Source organism: Poecilia reticulata, linkage group LG1 (genome assembly GCF_000633615.1).
Source record: "Poecilia reticulata strain Guanapo linkage group LG1, Guppy_female_1.0+MT, whole genome shotgun sequence".
NCBI classification, from domain to species: domain Eukaryota; kingdom Metazoa; phylum Chordata; class Actinopteri; order Cyprinodontiformes; family Poeciliidae; genus Poecilia; species Poecilia reticulata.
Window position 1 is genome coordinate 20,774,242 of NC_024331.1, and position 15,366 is coordinate 20,789,607.

Here is a 15,366-nt window from a genome sequence, read left to right on the forward strand (position 1 = left end):
AGCTCAGAGGATGAAACAGACCACCCGCGGAGGGTGAGAAGGGAATTTTTTTTTTTTTATATATATAAAATGGAACAACTTGAAATGGCAGAAAAAAAGTCATAATATGCAGAATTCAACGAATATCTATAAGTAATGGATTGAACGAGCTTGAAGCACCATTTCTCAGAATACAGACAAACAGTGTTAAAACTGGTCCATTATTTCCTAGGTTTAAGGTAATCCTTTTCACATGGGACATAAGGCAGAATGAAAAGTGGAAATAGAGAAGAAAAGCTGAAGTTAAGATTCAGACTTTAATGTTCATTTTCCGCTATGTACACCCTCTATAACCCACTAACTCTGAAAACTTGGGAAAGAATTTTCTCCTGATACCCCTTGGACACGCTCAACAGAGACGGATTAAAAAACATAATCGACTCAGACTTTGTGACTGGGGAAAGAGGAACAAAGAGGAAGTGCAACAAAGAGTGATTTTTTTTCCCCCTCATCTATTCTGAGTCAGTTCAGCCCAAGTTCCTTATTCTTCTACATATAGCACTGTCTTAAACACACCTGCTGCCACATTCTAGAGAAAATGTCTCTTTTAGGAAGATTTACGTTAAAATATATTGAAACAGAAGGTATACAGAAGAGCGCTACACAAAAGCAACTTAGCTAGATAAATACTGACTCTTAATTATTTTATCATTATTCAATTTCTCTGCAGTTTCTTAGTTATAGTGTTAATAGAGATAGGTGCTGCGAATTAGGTCACAGTATAAGTTCTTTAAGCTTTTCTCTTTGTTAAAATGGTCTTAAACTTTACCAAGGTAACCAGTTCTGACAATTTACTGTGTGTTATTCAAGGAAACTGTGGTTGCCTGGGGATAGCAAGGTAAACTAAACAAAGGCTATTTGAAAGACTTTGAAGATTTGGCGGAACTAAAAAAAAGGTTAATTATGTCAATCTGTGTGAAAAATGTAGCATTTAATACTGGCAACGGTTAGATTTTGTGCACTGTGATGTTTTAATATACTCACTGTGCTTGATCTGTCAATTAATTAAGAAACGTATCTTATTGTACCTCACTGTTTGTTTTGTTTTTGGATTAAAACAATTTTGGTAGCAGTCCACAACCTGAACTGAGGTTGTCACATGTCTTTTAAAATACATAACCTTCAAGTCAAGTCAGTCGTCAGTCTGACTTGACAATGTGTTCATTCACAATGAACACATTGCATCATCTGTCCCGTATCTCCTAGTTCTCTTGAATACAGCATCATTCTCTGCACGTTTTGTATAATAATTAGGATGGATTGAGTTGTTGGGGACCAAGGCATTAGTTATTGGTGAAGGACTCAGGCTTTGAGCCAATAAAAGGCCAAGGAGTTCACAGAGATTTGTAAGAAACTTCAATGTCTTGCTCTGGTTAGACTGCTAGGAAGGAATCTCTTGGAGCACAAATCCGGAGCCCCCTCCCTGCTCCCGCCTGCATCTACCACTGAAGCCCCAGCAGTTTCAGACCTCAGGCATGAGTGGGAGGATTCAAGGCCATGTCTTGAAATTGTCAGAGAAAATCACTTTTAAGCAGTAAATAGCATGTAGGCAGTTGTTTTCCGTGGCACAAGATGGCCTTGCAGATGGGCTGCAGTCCTCGTCAGGCGCCGAAGACTTCACAGCTCTTTGTTCCAAAATCATTTTCTCAGATTGACATGGCAGTGTCAGATCTCCTTTAGGATTTTCTGATTATTTTGTTTTCTAAATTTCTATGTATTATTCTGTTATTAAACAACTGTTATTTTCTAACATGAAAATTAAATGTTGTTGAATATTGCTGAATGTCAGGTTTGAGTGCATGCTGTAGTGTGATTAAATTTGTTTAGTCATTATGATAATTTAAAAATCAAAAAGAATAGAGTTTTAGGTAGTTCAAGATTAGCAGCTAATCTTGTGCTAATCTTGAAAAAGGTTAGCACTATAAAATTTGAAAAAGTTTAAGATTTTCAATGAATGAATGACTACTACTTTATGTTTGACTACATTTAAAAATGGTACAATATATGACAACATTCATTATTATTATTATTCATTTCAGAGCAGGTGGTTGCACTGAGAACCTATCAGTCATTTGCTTACAGTATTAGTCTTCATTTTACTACATATTTAAGGCCAGACTGGTTCTTACCTTGCACAATGTTTTTTTTAACATACAATTTAAATCAAAGACACCAAAGAATTTCCCTTTAATTTGATGCAGTCCCACTAAATGCAGTAGTAACTAGGGTATTGACTATAATGTGGAGCTGAAAACAATTCTCAGTAAATCCTCTATGAATATACAATGCTGTCATTCATGCATGCCGCCTCGTTCCACACAGGTTTAGAAAACATTAAGAAAGACAGTTTGATGGGAAAAAAATTGAAATCCTATTGAATATATGAATTTTTTCGTGGCGAGGCTTAAATCCATTTTGTACAAAACTGCATTCTAACCTTCATCTGAATCTTTTGAGCCATGATTATCCTGGATTATATTTTTAAGCCACTCACTTTGGGTTTATTCAGATGGCTGACCTGTTTTTGCCTTTACCTACAATTTACAAGTCATATAGATGCAACTGTGACACTTCGGGCTCCCATACATAAATCGAAGTTGGCTAAGACATCTATTAAGAGTCGGTGAGAGCAGAAAATGTTGCAAGATTGAGCTCCATATTTCAGTTCAAGATTTTCCAATTTAACTGAGCTGAATATACTGCAACTGTACATGTTGAGGCTATAGGAGCGGTGCTGTTTTGTTTTTCTTTCTCTTTTTTAACATACATGTCCAACCATCTGACAAGTTCCACATGATCTACTTTTAAGGGTTATTTTGTTATAAAATAATGGACTGTGGATTGTGAGTTTCAAATGGAGCACTGCAGGGTTATTACTTATGCTGTTTCTTGTGGCAATAAAAAGACATACTTTTAATAATACATTAAGACATATCCTAAATCAAAGAGAACTAGTAATGTACACAGATTGTTTTATTTTCGCCATATGCATGTGGAATGCACTACAACACAATTTGTCTTCCTTTCCAGGTTATAAATGCTGCGCTCACTCTGGCCGCGCGGCCCCAAAGCAAGGTGGCCCAGGACAACATGGACGTGTTCAAGGACCAGTGGGAGAAGCAAGTACGCATTCTGACTGAAGCAGTGGATGACATCACATCTGTAGACGACTTTCTGTCTGTGTCAGGTAAAGAGCGGCACGTATTATTTCCAGATTGTTGTGTGGAGTTTAAGAAGATCAAAAAGATCTACCCATTTTCAAAACTTTGCTCATTTAGAAATAGACGCAACAAACCAGACATTCTTTACTTACATGAACGTAAACCAAAAGTAAATACATTTAGATCGGAGGGAGTCGCATTAACCACATATTTTCTGTGTTTGACTGGCTTTTTAAAACAATGATAGACAAATCTGAAGGCCTTCTGTCATTTTCACTTGATGACTTGGTGCATACGAGCATACGCAATACATCACGGAAGAAACGAAATTAATCCAAAAATATTTTCCCGTATGATTATCATCTCTCACATGGACATCGTACTCAATGCGTCTCACTGTCTGGGAGCTTACAGAACATTTAAGAGTTATGGGTCACAGACCGGTGCAACTGAACTGCTGGTGCAGAATTTGCGCATGTGGAGAAATCCCTGTGGAGAAAAAGTAACATATTTTCATCTGCTTACTGTGTGACGGCACAGTGTGTGGATTCTCTGTTCAGTTTGTTGGACTGAAAATTACTTAAGCTGAGTGAAGATGAAATATAATTGAAAATATCATTTTGAAAATCCGATTAAGGCGTAAAAAAATAAAGCATTATTACTAAGAGTGCAGAGTAACTCATGGTCGGGAAAGAGAACATTTAGAATAAAAGTTTGTTAATTTTAGATTCCCTTTTTGACATCTCCCATTTGATCAATTGTTTTGTTGTTTAATTAGTTTGATATTTCCTTGGAACTAAATGTGTATATGTATATATATTTAAACTTTTGTTTAAATGTTAAGGAAATGCAAAGAATTTTGTGGGACATCAGTAGATCTTTATAGCTTAGTATTTGTGTATTAGGATGAAAGGTGTAAAATATATATGACTTTTTTTGAGATGTCACAATCTCATTTAATTGTTTTCACATTTAGGAAACATTTAGACTTTGACTTATTAAAAGAGGAACAGTGTATAACACAGTTATAAATGTCATAATTGTATGCATTATACCAGGAGGGTTAATTAAAAATCTGTTAGAATCTTTCAAGCATCTGGCAGGCTGAGGTGAGGGAATCATCGATGCAGACAGAGCTTCTGCATAGAGTGACAAGACAGAGTAATATTATTAATTGGTCATTTCTGTGATCAGCACTCGCATCGATTTTGACTCATGACTCAATGACTCCATCAGTCATGTCTTATAAATGCATTCAATATGTGTGGCATAACTTGCATCTTACAGTTGCAGTGTTAATGCCATGTCCTGACATGTCCCAAAAAATGCATGGTAATCTTGATATCAGACAGTATTTGTGCTTCTAAGGAGAAGGTAAAAAAAGAAGGTATGGTCTCTCTTGTTTGATTCAAACCAATTTCATTCTTTCTCTCCAGAGAACCACATCCTTGAGGATGTCAACAAATGTGTAATTGCCCTGCAAGAAGGAGATGTGGACACTCTCGACCGAACTGCTGGAGCCATTCGTGGACGAGCTGCCCGTGTGGTCCACATCATTAACGCTGAGATGGAAAACTACGAACCTGGGGTCTACACCGAGCGCGTGCTGGAGTCCATCAAGCTCCTGTCAGAAACCGGTTAGTGCACAACAGTGGTGTAGCATAAGAAGCCATAATTGAACATATTATTTTCACACTCCATCATTGAGTCATGTCTTATAAATGCATATTTTACTATGAATCGTTTGGCAAATACAGTAGTCTAACCCCCCCACCCCAGGTTCATATTCTGAAACCTACTGTAGCTTTCAATTCTGGCTGAATGCTCAGTTCCCCACATTTATGATTAGTGTCTTGGCTCTAACACAAAAGCTGGACACCACTTGTGAACCCCTCTACCAGTTCTGGCGCCCGTCCATTTTTCATCAGTTATTTTTTTCTCTCTCTCTCTGCAGCGTCAGGGCTTATTTTAGAAGACTAAAGTTTATCTCTGTGGTAGGCAAGGCAGAATGAACAAATTCCTCTTGTCACAAGTAAAGTAGAAAAATGTACTTTACGCCAGACTTTTCTGTTTTGAGAATTCACCACATTTAGAATGAACAGTGGAAAACGCTGTATGAAGTAAACACTTAGGTTAAAAGATTATTTGAATTGTTTAAGTATTATATTTATTCAACTGATGTTTAGCTCACAAAAAAGGTTCAGATGGATTTCTGACTGAAGAAATGTGTCCTAATTTCACATATAGTCTCTTACTGGAAGGAAAATAGTATCTTTGGTATCCAATTTAACAAAATGGGAGAACAGAGGAAATAAGAACTGCTGAATCAGAATGGTTTTACCTTTGAGTGCACTAAGTGATTCTTTTTTCAAATTGATTTTAAATAGTTGGTTCACTAAAATCAGTCACTGAAGAAACCTTTAAGTCTGAATAATGGTAATCAGGGGTGACCAAGCAGGGGTGCATCTGTGTGCTGTTTTTTTTTTTTTTTTTATGTTACCTTTATTTTACCAAGATAAAAACCCACTGAGATTAAAAACCTCTTTTTGAAGGGAGTCCAGGCCAAAAGGCAGCAACAAATACAGCACAAAAAATAGGCGGTTAAAAGAAGCTATAAAAGGACGATAGAATAGACCTCAAGAACGTTTAGTTTAGATTTAAAAGCAGTAAACCAGATGAATTCAGACAACCTAAAAGTTTTTTGTAACTTGCTAATTCATAACACTAAATTATTTAACCAAGCCTCACCAACCACAGTTTTAGTTCAATCAATATAATTAAGTGAATCAAGAACCACTTAGTTCTTTCTTAATTTTTCTTTCATTCGACGGTCCAAAAGTGAAGGTCCTAAGCTTCATCAGGATGTATGCTTTGATACATCGCCAGCCTCATCTGTTCTCTATAAATCACAAACGTATAATACAGGATTTTCATGAACTTCCTTTGGACCTTATTGGAGAGATTTTGCGATTTATATGCCGCGATGCTTCCATTCAGTCACCCCTTTGACTTCATCCGCCACATAATCTGAACAACAATCTCCTGCTTCTATGTTGTCAACTAATTGTAAAATCTCACGAGAAAGCTCACCAGAATCCTTAATTTCATGATTTTCAAAGAATGAGGCTAAAGTAGTGGAGTTCAGAAGATCAATGTGAGCCCCACCCAAAGCAACGCCTCTCAACCTCAAGGGGCGAGTTTGAAAGATAAAATTATGTCATGGTGACGCTACGGGAACTGGAACCAGGAAAGGATTAAATACACATTTAAAGAATTACTTGCTTCAACTTTCATCAGTTTGCATGTTACTAATTTAATGACAAATTTGAATAAATTAACTGTATATTAAATACATTATTTATACATATAATTAAACATTTATTTATTTCATTTTAGATTTATTTAATGATTTAATGATGCATTTACTTATTTAATCTTGTCCTTTTTAACCCTCCATATTTGACTACATTCTGTCAAAATCTGCCAACAGCTAGATTAAAAAAACGTAAAAGTGTTTTTTAGGAAAGACTACATGCCATATCTACCAAAACTATAGCATGTCACTGTTTTTACACCCATGCATTTTTTAAATAATGGCATCTGTCACAGCCTACAACCTTATTAAAAGGTGACACTGGGCAGAGGAGCAAATTTGATTGGACATTTGGGGGAGCCTGTGATCGATGAAGATGGAATATAGCAATGCTTGCAATATTTTCTGTAAGAATGTTTGCAGCCTGCTGAAATGGATGTGCACACTCATCCCTAACAGGATTAACATGTAATGAAAGCATTATTTTACTGTTAAAAGCAAAAATGAGAGGGTTTTTTTTGTTGTTTGTTTTTATTACATTGTACGGAAAGCTAAAATGGTGTACGCATTAAAACTGGTGGCTCTAAATGTGAAATAATAGCCCTGCAAAACATACATGCTCTAGAAATGTAGAAGCAAACTAATGATTTTCTTAATACAGTCATCTATAACGTTTTATAATCATGTTCATTAAAGAAAGAGACTAACCAAGCAGAGAAGAAACGCATTGAATTTTGTTTTTCTTACAAAGATTTTTGTTCTCTGTAAGAGCTGTGCAAATTGCCTAAAAGTATACTTGAACATGCCCTTTAAAAATGTACTGTCACAAGCAGGAGACAAAACAGAGCCACAGGATGAAAGGAAAGAAGTCATTTATCCATTACCGGTATAGAAGAATAAAATCTGACCACAATCCGTCCTGTATACCAAAAAAAGTAGAACATCTTCTGACAGGCCATTATGCTCTGTCCACCCCCACCCCCCTGCTGTTCTACTTTTTTTTTTTTTTCCACCCGCCTTTCTCTACCATCCTCCCCGCTCCAGTTTCTACCTCTCCCATTAGAGCCCATTTAGCGAGGCGGTATATCTGTTGTTTCGCTCGTTACTTTCATCTGCCAGGATAATTGAGAGACACAATCAGCTCCCCTCCCTATTAGCTGATAAGTCGCAAACAGCATTCGTTGAGTCACGTGCGCTCGGAAAGCCATCTGTCTAACGCCCCTCTCCTGGTGATCAGCTCCACCATAATAAACTACTTACACTGTTGGTTATAAGGCAATATAAGGACATTGTGATCTGTTACTGCATAATTCAGTTTAATTGATTAGGGTAATTAATTGATGGCATATCATGGCAATATTTGATGAACACTTGAGGTCAATTTTATGCAACTGTATAACCTTGTTGAGCACTTTGACTTGATAATTACGCTGCTGTTCTATTAATCCTGAAGGGAGCATGTATCTTGTTTCAATAGTCAGCGTGGCACAGAAGCATCATGTCAGCATTACCGAGAACAAATGGAGAACTCTTGATGATTCACCATTATGTTGGTTCCCCACTGATTTCAGTTCAACATGTATTTTTTTGGTTTTAAGAGTCTAAATGAGATTTAGTGGTTTTCCTCCACCAGTCTGACGGCGGTACCTCAATGTCCCTACAAAGATGAGATATTTTACAACCCTGTAATTATGCTCAATTGTTAGTTCAGTTGCAGAATTTGTTCAGCTAGAAAATTAAAACAGCTTGGAGTCTGATTCATAAAGAGAAACAGAAGCCAAAAGTTATATAAATGCTTGCAAAGTCATTAATAGTCAAAAACTTTTTTGTATTTTTGTAGCTTTGTCATAAGCCAAAACAAATCAGTGCATATTGTTATTATATGAAAATAAATTTGTTTTTTTTTTTTCCCCCAATGAATATCTAAAGTGTTTTGTGCATGTATAATTACCCTCCTAAGTGAATATGAAGAACTTACCTTTACTGCAATTACAGTTGCACATTTTCTGGGGGGAGTTTCTGCCATCATTGCTCATTTCATGACTTAAAAGCTTAACCTCAGTCCACAGTCCTAATGGACCATTTGTATGTACAATTTTGATTAAAGAGGTTAATTTATTGCAATTTCAACCAAGGGTATAGCAAAGCAAAATATGTAGAAAGAGAAGTGCTGTGACTACTGTGTGGTACTTACAGGGTTGTAGAGCATAAACTGCTCTACAACTTTATCCTGATCTGTCTGGTGCGTCCTTAATCTTGGCGAAACTGTTTGTTCACTAATGGTCTTTAATAAACCCCTGAGATGTTCACTGAATAGCTGTATAACACATGGGTTAAATAGCCCACGGGAAGACTCTATTATTAAGATGAATTCAAGAAGGGAGTTGGTTGCACTGGATTTTAACTTTAGGAATGAGAATAAAGGGGGTTGAATAAAAATGCATACCATCCCTCTCAGATTTCTGTTTGCAAAGAAATTTTTAAAGCATGTATCATTTGACTTTTAATTTGCAATTATGCTTTGTGCTATTCTGATGTGTTAAATGCTATCCAACTAAAAAAAATTTAACTAAATAGTTGACTGTTTTAATCTATTTTCTTCATTCTGGATTTTAAAAATGTACAGTTACTTTTGACCAAGATTAAAATAAGCAAGCACAAAAATGTCCAAAATGTTAAAATTTCAGACTTGGTATTACTATCAGATAGAGTTGGATAATAATAAATAGATCATACATTTTGGCACAAAAGCAAGGATTCTCTGAATAAAAAGTGACAGTTGCCACAGCTAACATGATGTCTGTGGACTGACAAGCCAACTTTTTTGACAACAAAACTGCTTCATTGCTGCAGTTCAGACCAGTTCATGTATTTGAAATGGTGATGCTCACCTGTCACTGACAAGTCATCTTTCTTGGACAGGAAATGTATATTGGACCAATGATATTTCCCCTATTTTCAAATCTGTGTGATGGTGCTGAACTCACATTCGCAACTTGCCAAGTAGCAGAATGGGGCAGATTTCTTAAATACTTAGAAACAGAGAGAGTTCACACGGTTGTCATCGTCAATGATAGATTTTGGATGTCCATAGAAAAACAGCAACTCTTGTGGGGGATGTCTTGGCAAAATGAAGAAAAATACCAGGAATAATTCTGGGTTCACTTGGCTGCAGAAAATGTTCTTATCACAAACCTGACAGCTTCATTGATTCGTTCACATTTTATCTGTTGGACAGTTTCTTCCAAAGCATTAGACATTTCAGATTTTGGCTCAAAACACATTTTTAAATTTTTGAGTAACAATTCACTTTTATAATTGTAGTTTTGACAAAGGAGGGTCTGCACATTGAAGCACTATCCATGGGTATCCATTATTTAGAAATTATAGCTGTGAAAATTTTTAATGCAGCTGCTTAAAATACTGTGCATTAAGAAAATTGTAAGCACTCAAAGATTAGAGAGTCTCACATTTACCTTAAATGAAGAAAAAGCCATGCAAAACATTCCAATTTTATTTACTTGATATTGTAACAGTAATGATCGTCATCATGACTACAGTATTATGTAATGCTTATCACTAACGCTGTTATTTTTTCTATTTGAACTGTGCACAGTTAGCCAAATACTTCTTATCTTTAAAATCAAAGTATGGTTACATATGAAGTTGCCACATTGACTCTGTTATTTTGAAACTGGTATACAGTGATTTTTATTCCTAAATGTTTGTTTTTATTGTGACATTTCTTCTGTGAAAAATATATTTTTTTAAAAACTAATCTAGAGCATATTTAACAGCTTGGTCACATTAGGCAGCTTGGTCAGAACTCGGATAATACAGTCTAGACGGTTGCAAAAAGTAGACCAGTCAGATGTCCTCAGGGAGAAATATCACTTAAATTTTAACGATTCTGGATTCTAATCGAGATGTCAAGTCCAGGAACCAGCAGTTGTGTTAGACCAGTGTTTCATTGGCTTCACATTTGTCTTTGATGAAGAGCTGTTGTTATTCCTGTTCGCCTCTTAGTGGTAGTATTTGTGGGGTGGGGCGTGGGGATGGGTGTAAGTGCTACCATGCACTTCTTATCTGGACCATAAAGCACTTATTGATCCTGGTGAACTTTTGCCTTCCTCTCCCCTCAGTCCTTCCCTGAACCTGATGTCTATGGATCTGAACACAGTCAAGGAGAAATCTATAGCTGGGGGGAAAGATGATTAAGTGTTGCTGAACAATGAAAAAGGATATAGGACCGCACACTTTTTAGAGGGTATCAAGTCCAATCAACTAGACTCTACCAAGAGAATCAATAGCTGTCACCAAAGATTTCACTAAGCGATCTCAGTGAGATTTTAGTGGAATTCATTGATGCTGTTCCCCGTTTATCCCTTTTCAGATTATTGTGCAAATGTCAAACTTTTTCTTTCCTTTGCCCCATCTGTATATGTTTGTACATTTGCCAGTTTTTGAGGTGTCTATTGGTGCTGTTTGATTACTCCTCTGTTTATGCCCATGGCAACTCATGCCAATCGCCACTCCCTCCCTATCATTTCTGACAGCTGCCACACCAACACTATGCTCACCACAACTGCAGTACTTGCCCTTTGACCTTGTCTCAATTTGCCCATCCCTCCTTCACACATTGAGCTTGGTCAGATTTATGCTCAGGCAGAGCTCAGGCAGCCAAGGAGTGCTGTGCAAGGCTCTGCCATAGATTCCTGACAGACAGTCAGGTCTGGGATAGAAGCCTGTCCTTGAGAGGTTGAAAAATCAATAGCCTAATGGGAAAGTGGTTATGACTTCTCACTGTTTACCCCCGTCATGCTCCTCCTTCTCTGTTACACCTTCCTACCTGGAATAACACTCTGTATTTCAAATAATCTAGCCCCTCAAAAAGACAGAGCATTTTTTTTAAGTTGCTCATTAATGTGAAGCCTGCAGAAAGAAGATTAAAAACTGATATATGGTCCATATTTTGTCACCATGCCATTTGAGCAAGGGGGGAGTCGCTCCTTGTTATTACATTGGGCTGGAGAAAATGGGATTTAACCAGGCTTTTGCTGTGAGTAATAACACATACAGTCACCGTGCCTCCCACATGTCATGCCTGTAAATCAGTGGATCAACTGCACTAAAAGGAAATGCAGGCGGGACTTAAGGGATACGAGGAAAGACACTTCATACTTTCTCCCTCTAAAATAATAGCCTAAAGAACCAATGTTTTTTTTTTCCAACATTCTTAATAAGTAAATCCACCTCACTGACTTTAGACAAAACTATTTGCAATTACACTTTCAAAAGTGTTACAAACAACCCAATTTAGAAACAGTTGTGTGCGCCAAATAAGGACCGTTTCAGCCCCAGGTTGATTTAACGTAACCGGGTTAAGAGTTTCATTTGTTTCTCTTAAGTGAAACGTACCGAAAATGTTCTGAAACTTGGCTCCACAACCAATTTACATACAGAAACTTGATTTTAATATTCCTTTACACACCTCCTTTGCAGGATTTTGCCTAGTATTGATGCACACTAAAATCTTGATAACAATTTATGCATACAATGCATAAAATATTGACTGACATATTTTTGGTCAATTTTCGAATGTTGACTCTGTAACCAGCTACTTAAACATAAACAAAGTTATTAACACAAACTACTGTTGAAAATATTATACATCATCTGTTTATCATTGACTTGTAAAAGAGCTTTAGGGAAGTCTGATGAAAAAGTTGAATTGTGTAAAATGGCAATTTGTGAAGAATAATCAGTCAACTAATAATCTTTTCTCTAACTCAACAAATTGGGTCATACTTTTTGTTTAAAATTATGTGACTTCCATACCAAAATCTTAAAGCCAGAAATAATGCTGCAATTTTTAGACAGTAACTAGAAACAGGGAGAACAACGTGTGCTTTCTGAATACACCAAGTGGCCTCCTTATTTGGTCCATATGTGTGAAAAACCCAGCTGGCTGAGTCACTTTTTAAATCTGCATCCATTGTTACAGTGATGGGAAAAGAGGTATTATCCAAAATGACAGCCAGATAGCAAACTCCAAGCTTGAAAGGAGAAGAGCTAAGGTCCCTTAATCAGTGTGTAAATAGAGGCGGGAGTTAGAAGAGAGTGCTGATGAGGAAATTACTATGAGACGAGCAGGGCAGAATGAGAATGTTGCAAAAACATTTTAACCAAGATTACGCTGTGGGAGAGAAGACCAGATAGAGACCGAAAGGAGGATTTTTGCTAGTTTTCACCCAGTCAGCGTTACATAAGCATGAGGTTTGTGGTTAGACCAAAGGTCTTTGGAGCTGTTAGGTCAAAGATTCAAATGAAAAATGACAAATTTTTGTGATTGTGGTGGGCAGAGAGCAAAACGGCATACTGGTTTTGCAGAAACTGAGTTGGCTTCTCTTGCCGCTCGCTGTTTGTTGAGAGGCATGAAGCAGAAAAGATCAAGATCTGGAAGGTTTTTTTTTTTTTTACAATGCCGTATAACTGCCAAATTTTTATTCCATTTTCATGCCTGTGGGGAAAAAATGGCAAAACACTTTCCACTGGACCAAGGGTCCTCCACGTTTTGCACACACATCAAACTTGCTCTCTAATGTAATTTTTGGTGTGCTGGAGTAGGAAGGGAATTAACTGTATTAGCACAAAATTAACAACTCTCCTCTTGGTCAGCCTATAAACTGCTTCATCCATGTGGCTCACGTGCTTTTCTCCCTGCTCCCTTTGACTGCCTATCTTGTTACTTGCCATGCAAACCAACAGAAACAAATTGATGCTTGCTAGTTTCAAACTCAAGCCACTCTGTTCATCATGCAGTGGAAATTACTGTATATATTTGTTATTTTACTAAGTAGCCTGACATCAATACATCCTGGGTGTTGGGGACCCGGCATTAGAACCCTAAAGGTGCGTTGTGGTATCTGGGACCAAACATTAGTCACAGCTCCTGTGAGTTGCAAGGTGCTGCCTCTGTGGTTTGACTTGTTTGTCCCACAGATAATAACAGATGCTTGATTGGACTGAGATCTGGGGAATTTAGAGGTCAAGTCAACACCTCAAACTCATTGTTCTGCTCCTCAAGCCATTCCTGAACTATTTTTGATTTGCAGCTGTGAGCATTATTCTGCCAAAAAAAAAGGGCTAAAGCCGTCTGAGAATACAATTTCCCTTGGTGTTCTGCTGCTATACAGTTCAATACACATCAATCTGCACTGAGTATCCTTATGCCTTCCTGATACATTTTTAGAACCAGATAAATTTCTTCAGCAATTTTCTCTCACCCCACGAACCACCCTTCTTTTTCCCAGATGTGCATAAATCAGTCATATCTGGAGCAATTCTGTATTCATTATAATACACTCCGCTGGCTATTTTCAACTGAATTAATAAAATTTTATCACATGATCATGACGAACAAGTTGGCTATCACAGTTATCCTCTGTAAAAGTCAAACGCAATGTATAGCCAGATTGATAATTAAGGTAGGATTGATCTCCGGATAATACTTGGAAATGGTTTCTGCTTTTGTTTACTTTTTTATGTTTTATGACTGCGCAGTAAAACGATACAGGCAGCAAATGAGGGAAGAGTTGTTCTGGCTGGAGTTTAATGTGAGCACAGTAAAGGAAGCTAATGACGGCAAAATGTTTCCTACAGGATTAGATAAATTGTAAACTGCTGTTTTAAGCCCTGTGGCCACATTTGTTACAACAGTTTAAGTGTTCAACACTTCCTGTGCTCTTTCCTCTCCTGTCCAGCTTCGCAGTATGGGAGTTTTTGTTTTTCCTGTCTTGCAGATTATTTCTGGCTATCTGATTGGGAGGGCGGTCCCATGACATTTCCTGATTGGCTTCTGTTGAGGCATATCTGAGATTCACATGCCTGAATTTCCTGTTTGGGTTTGACATTCAGCAGATTTGGAAGCGGATGTGCTCATTAGGCTAATAAAGACATTGCTACACTGTCGTTAGAGATGGGGAGTTTTTAATCGTTGAATTTTGTAAATTATAAAGATACCAGAAAACAAACTGCGCAAACAGTCTCATTTTGTTGATGAGTCACATCCTTAATATTATTGCCCTGTAACATCTGTGCCAACTGCACTGACACATAATGGCAAAAGCTTCTGAAATAAAGAGAATCTTCTCAAGTAAACCATGTTTTTTGTGATATTGTAAGGCATGTGCAGCTGGAAGAAAATGCCCTGCTATGAAGATACAACTACTTCAAAACACATCTTGGTTTGTATAGTCACCTCGGTCCTGCTTTCTCAAAGGCTTTTCCACTCAGAAAATCAGTTAAAACAATCCTATAATGTGACACATTTATGCCTTAAGTACTAAATGGAATGAGAGCCAGCAGTGATTTGCAAAAGATTTGAGAAAAGGTAAACACAGTAGATGGTCTTGTGTAATGGCAAAGAGCTCTGGGGCCGTTCTTTTCATTTTAGACGACGTAGATTTGTCAACAAATGGGTCCTGCTGTGTTCAGATGGCTGCAGGGAATTATTGAAGTTAACAGGAAGCTTTTAACAAAGTATGCAGCAGCTGTGGACCACAGGGGCCACCAGAATCCCTTCAAATTATTTACTGCTCATTGCAGACACAGATTCATACATGTTCTGCTTCAGATGTAACATTTCATACCAACTTAGGCAAATCCACTGGCAGGGTTGTGCGAAATTAAATCTTACATTTGTGTTGTTCTTGCAGTCTTATATTTGTGTTATTCCTGTATTTTTGTAACCCATCAGACTACCGTTGATAAGTCAAAACACTCTTAACTCTCCGGTGTAGTCAGACGTACTGTGCATATTGTATTAGTCAAGGAGACTATGAAATGGTTGAC

At 37.3% G+C, this 15,366-nt stretch overlaps 1 protein-coding gene across 2 annotated transcripts in view; it reads left to right on the forward strand.

Annotated features, from left to right (window-relative positions):
* Positions 1–15,366, forward strand: part of ctnna2 (catenin (cadherin-associated protein), alpha 2) — a 323,748-nt gene that overhangs the window by 270,852 nt on the left and 37,530 nt on the right. For both annotated transcript variants that reach the window (XM_008413693.2, XM_008413702.2), the window contains exons 11-12: positions 3,070–3,226; positions 4,637–4,837. In XM_008413693.2, the coding sequence (XP_008411915.1) occupies positions 3,070–3,226; positions 4,637–4,837 (358 nt within the window). The remainder of the gene's footprint in view (positions 1–3,069; positions 3,227–4,636; positions 4,838–15,366) is intronic.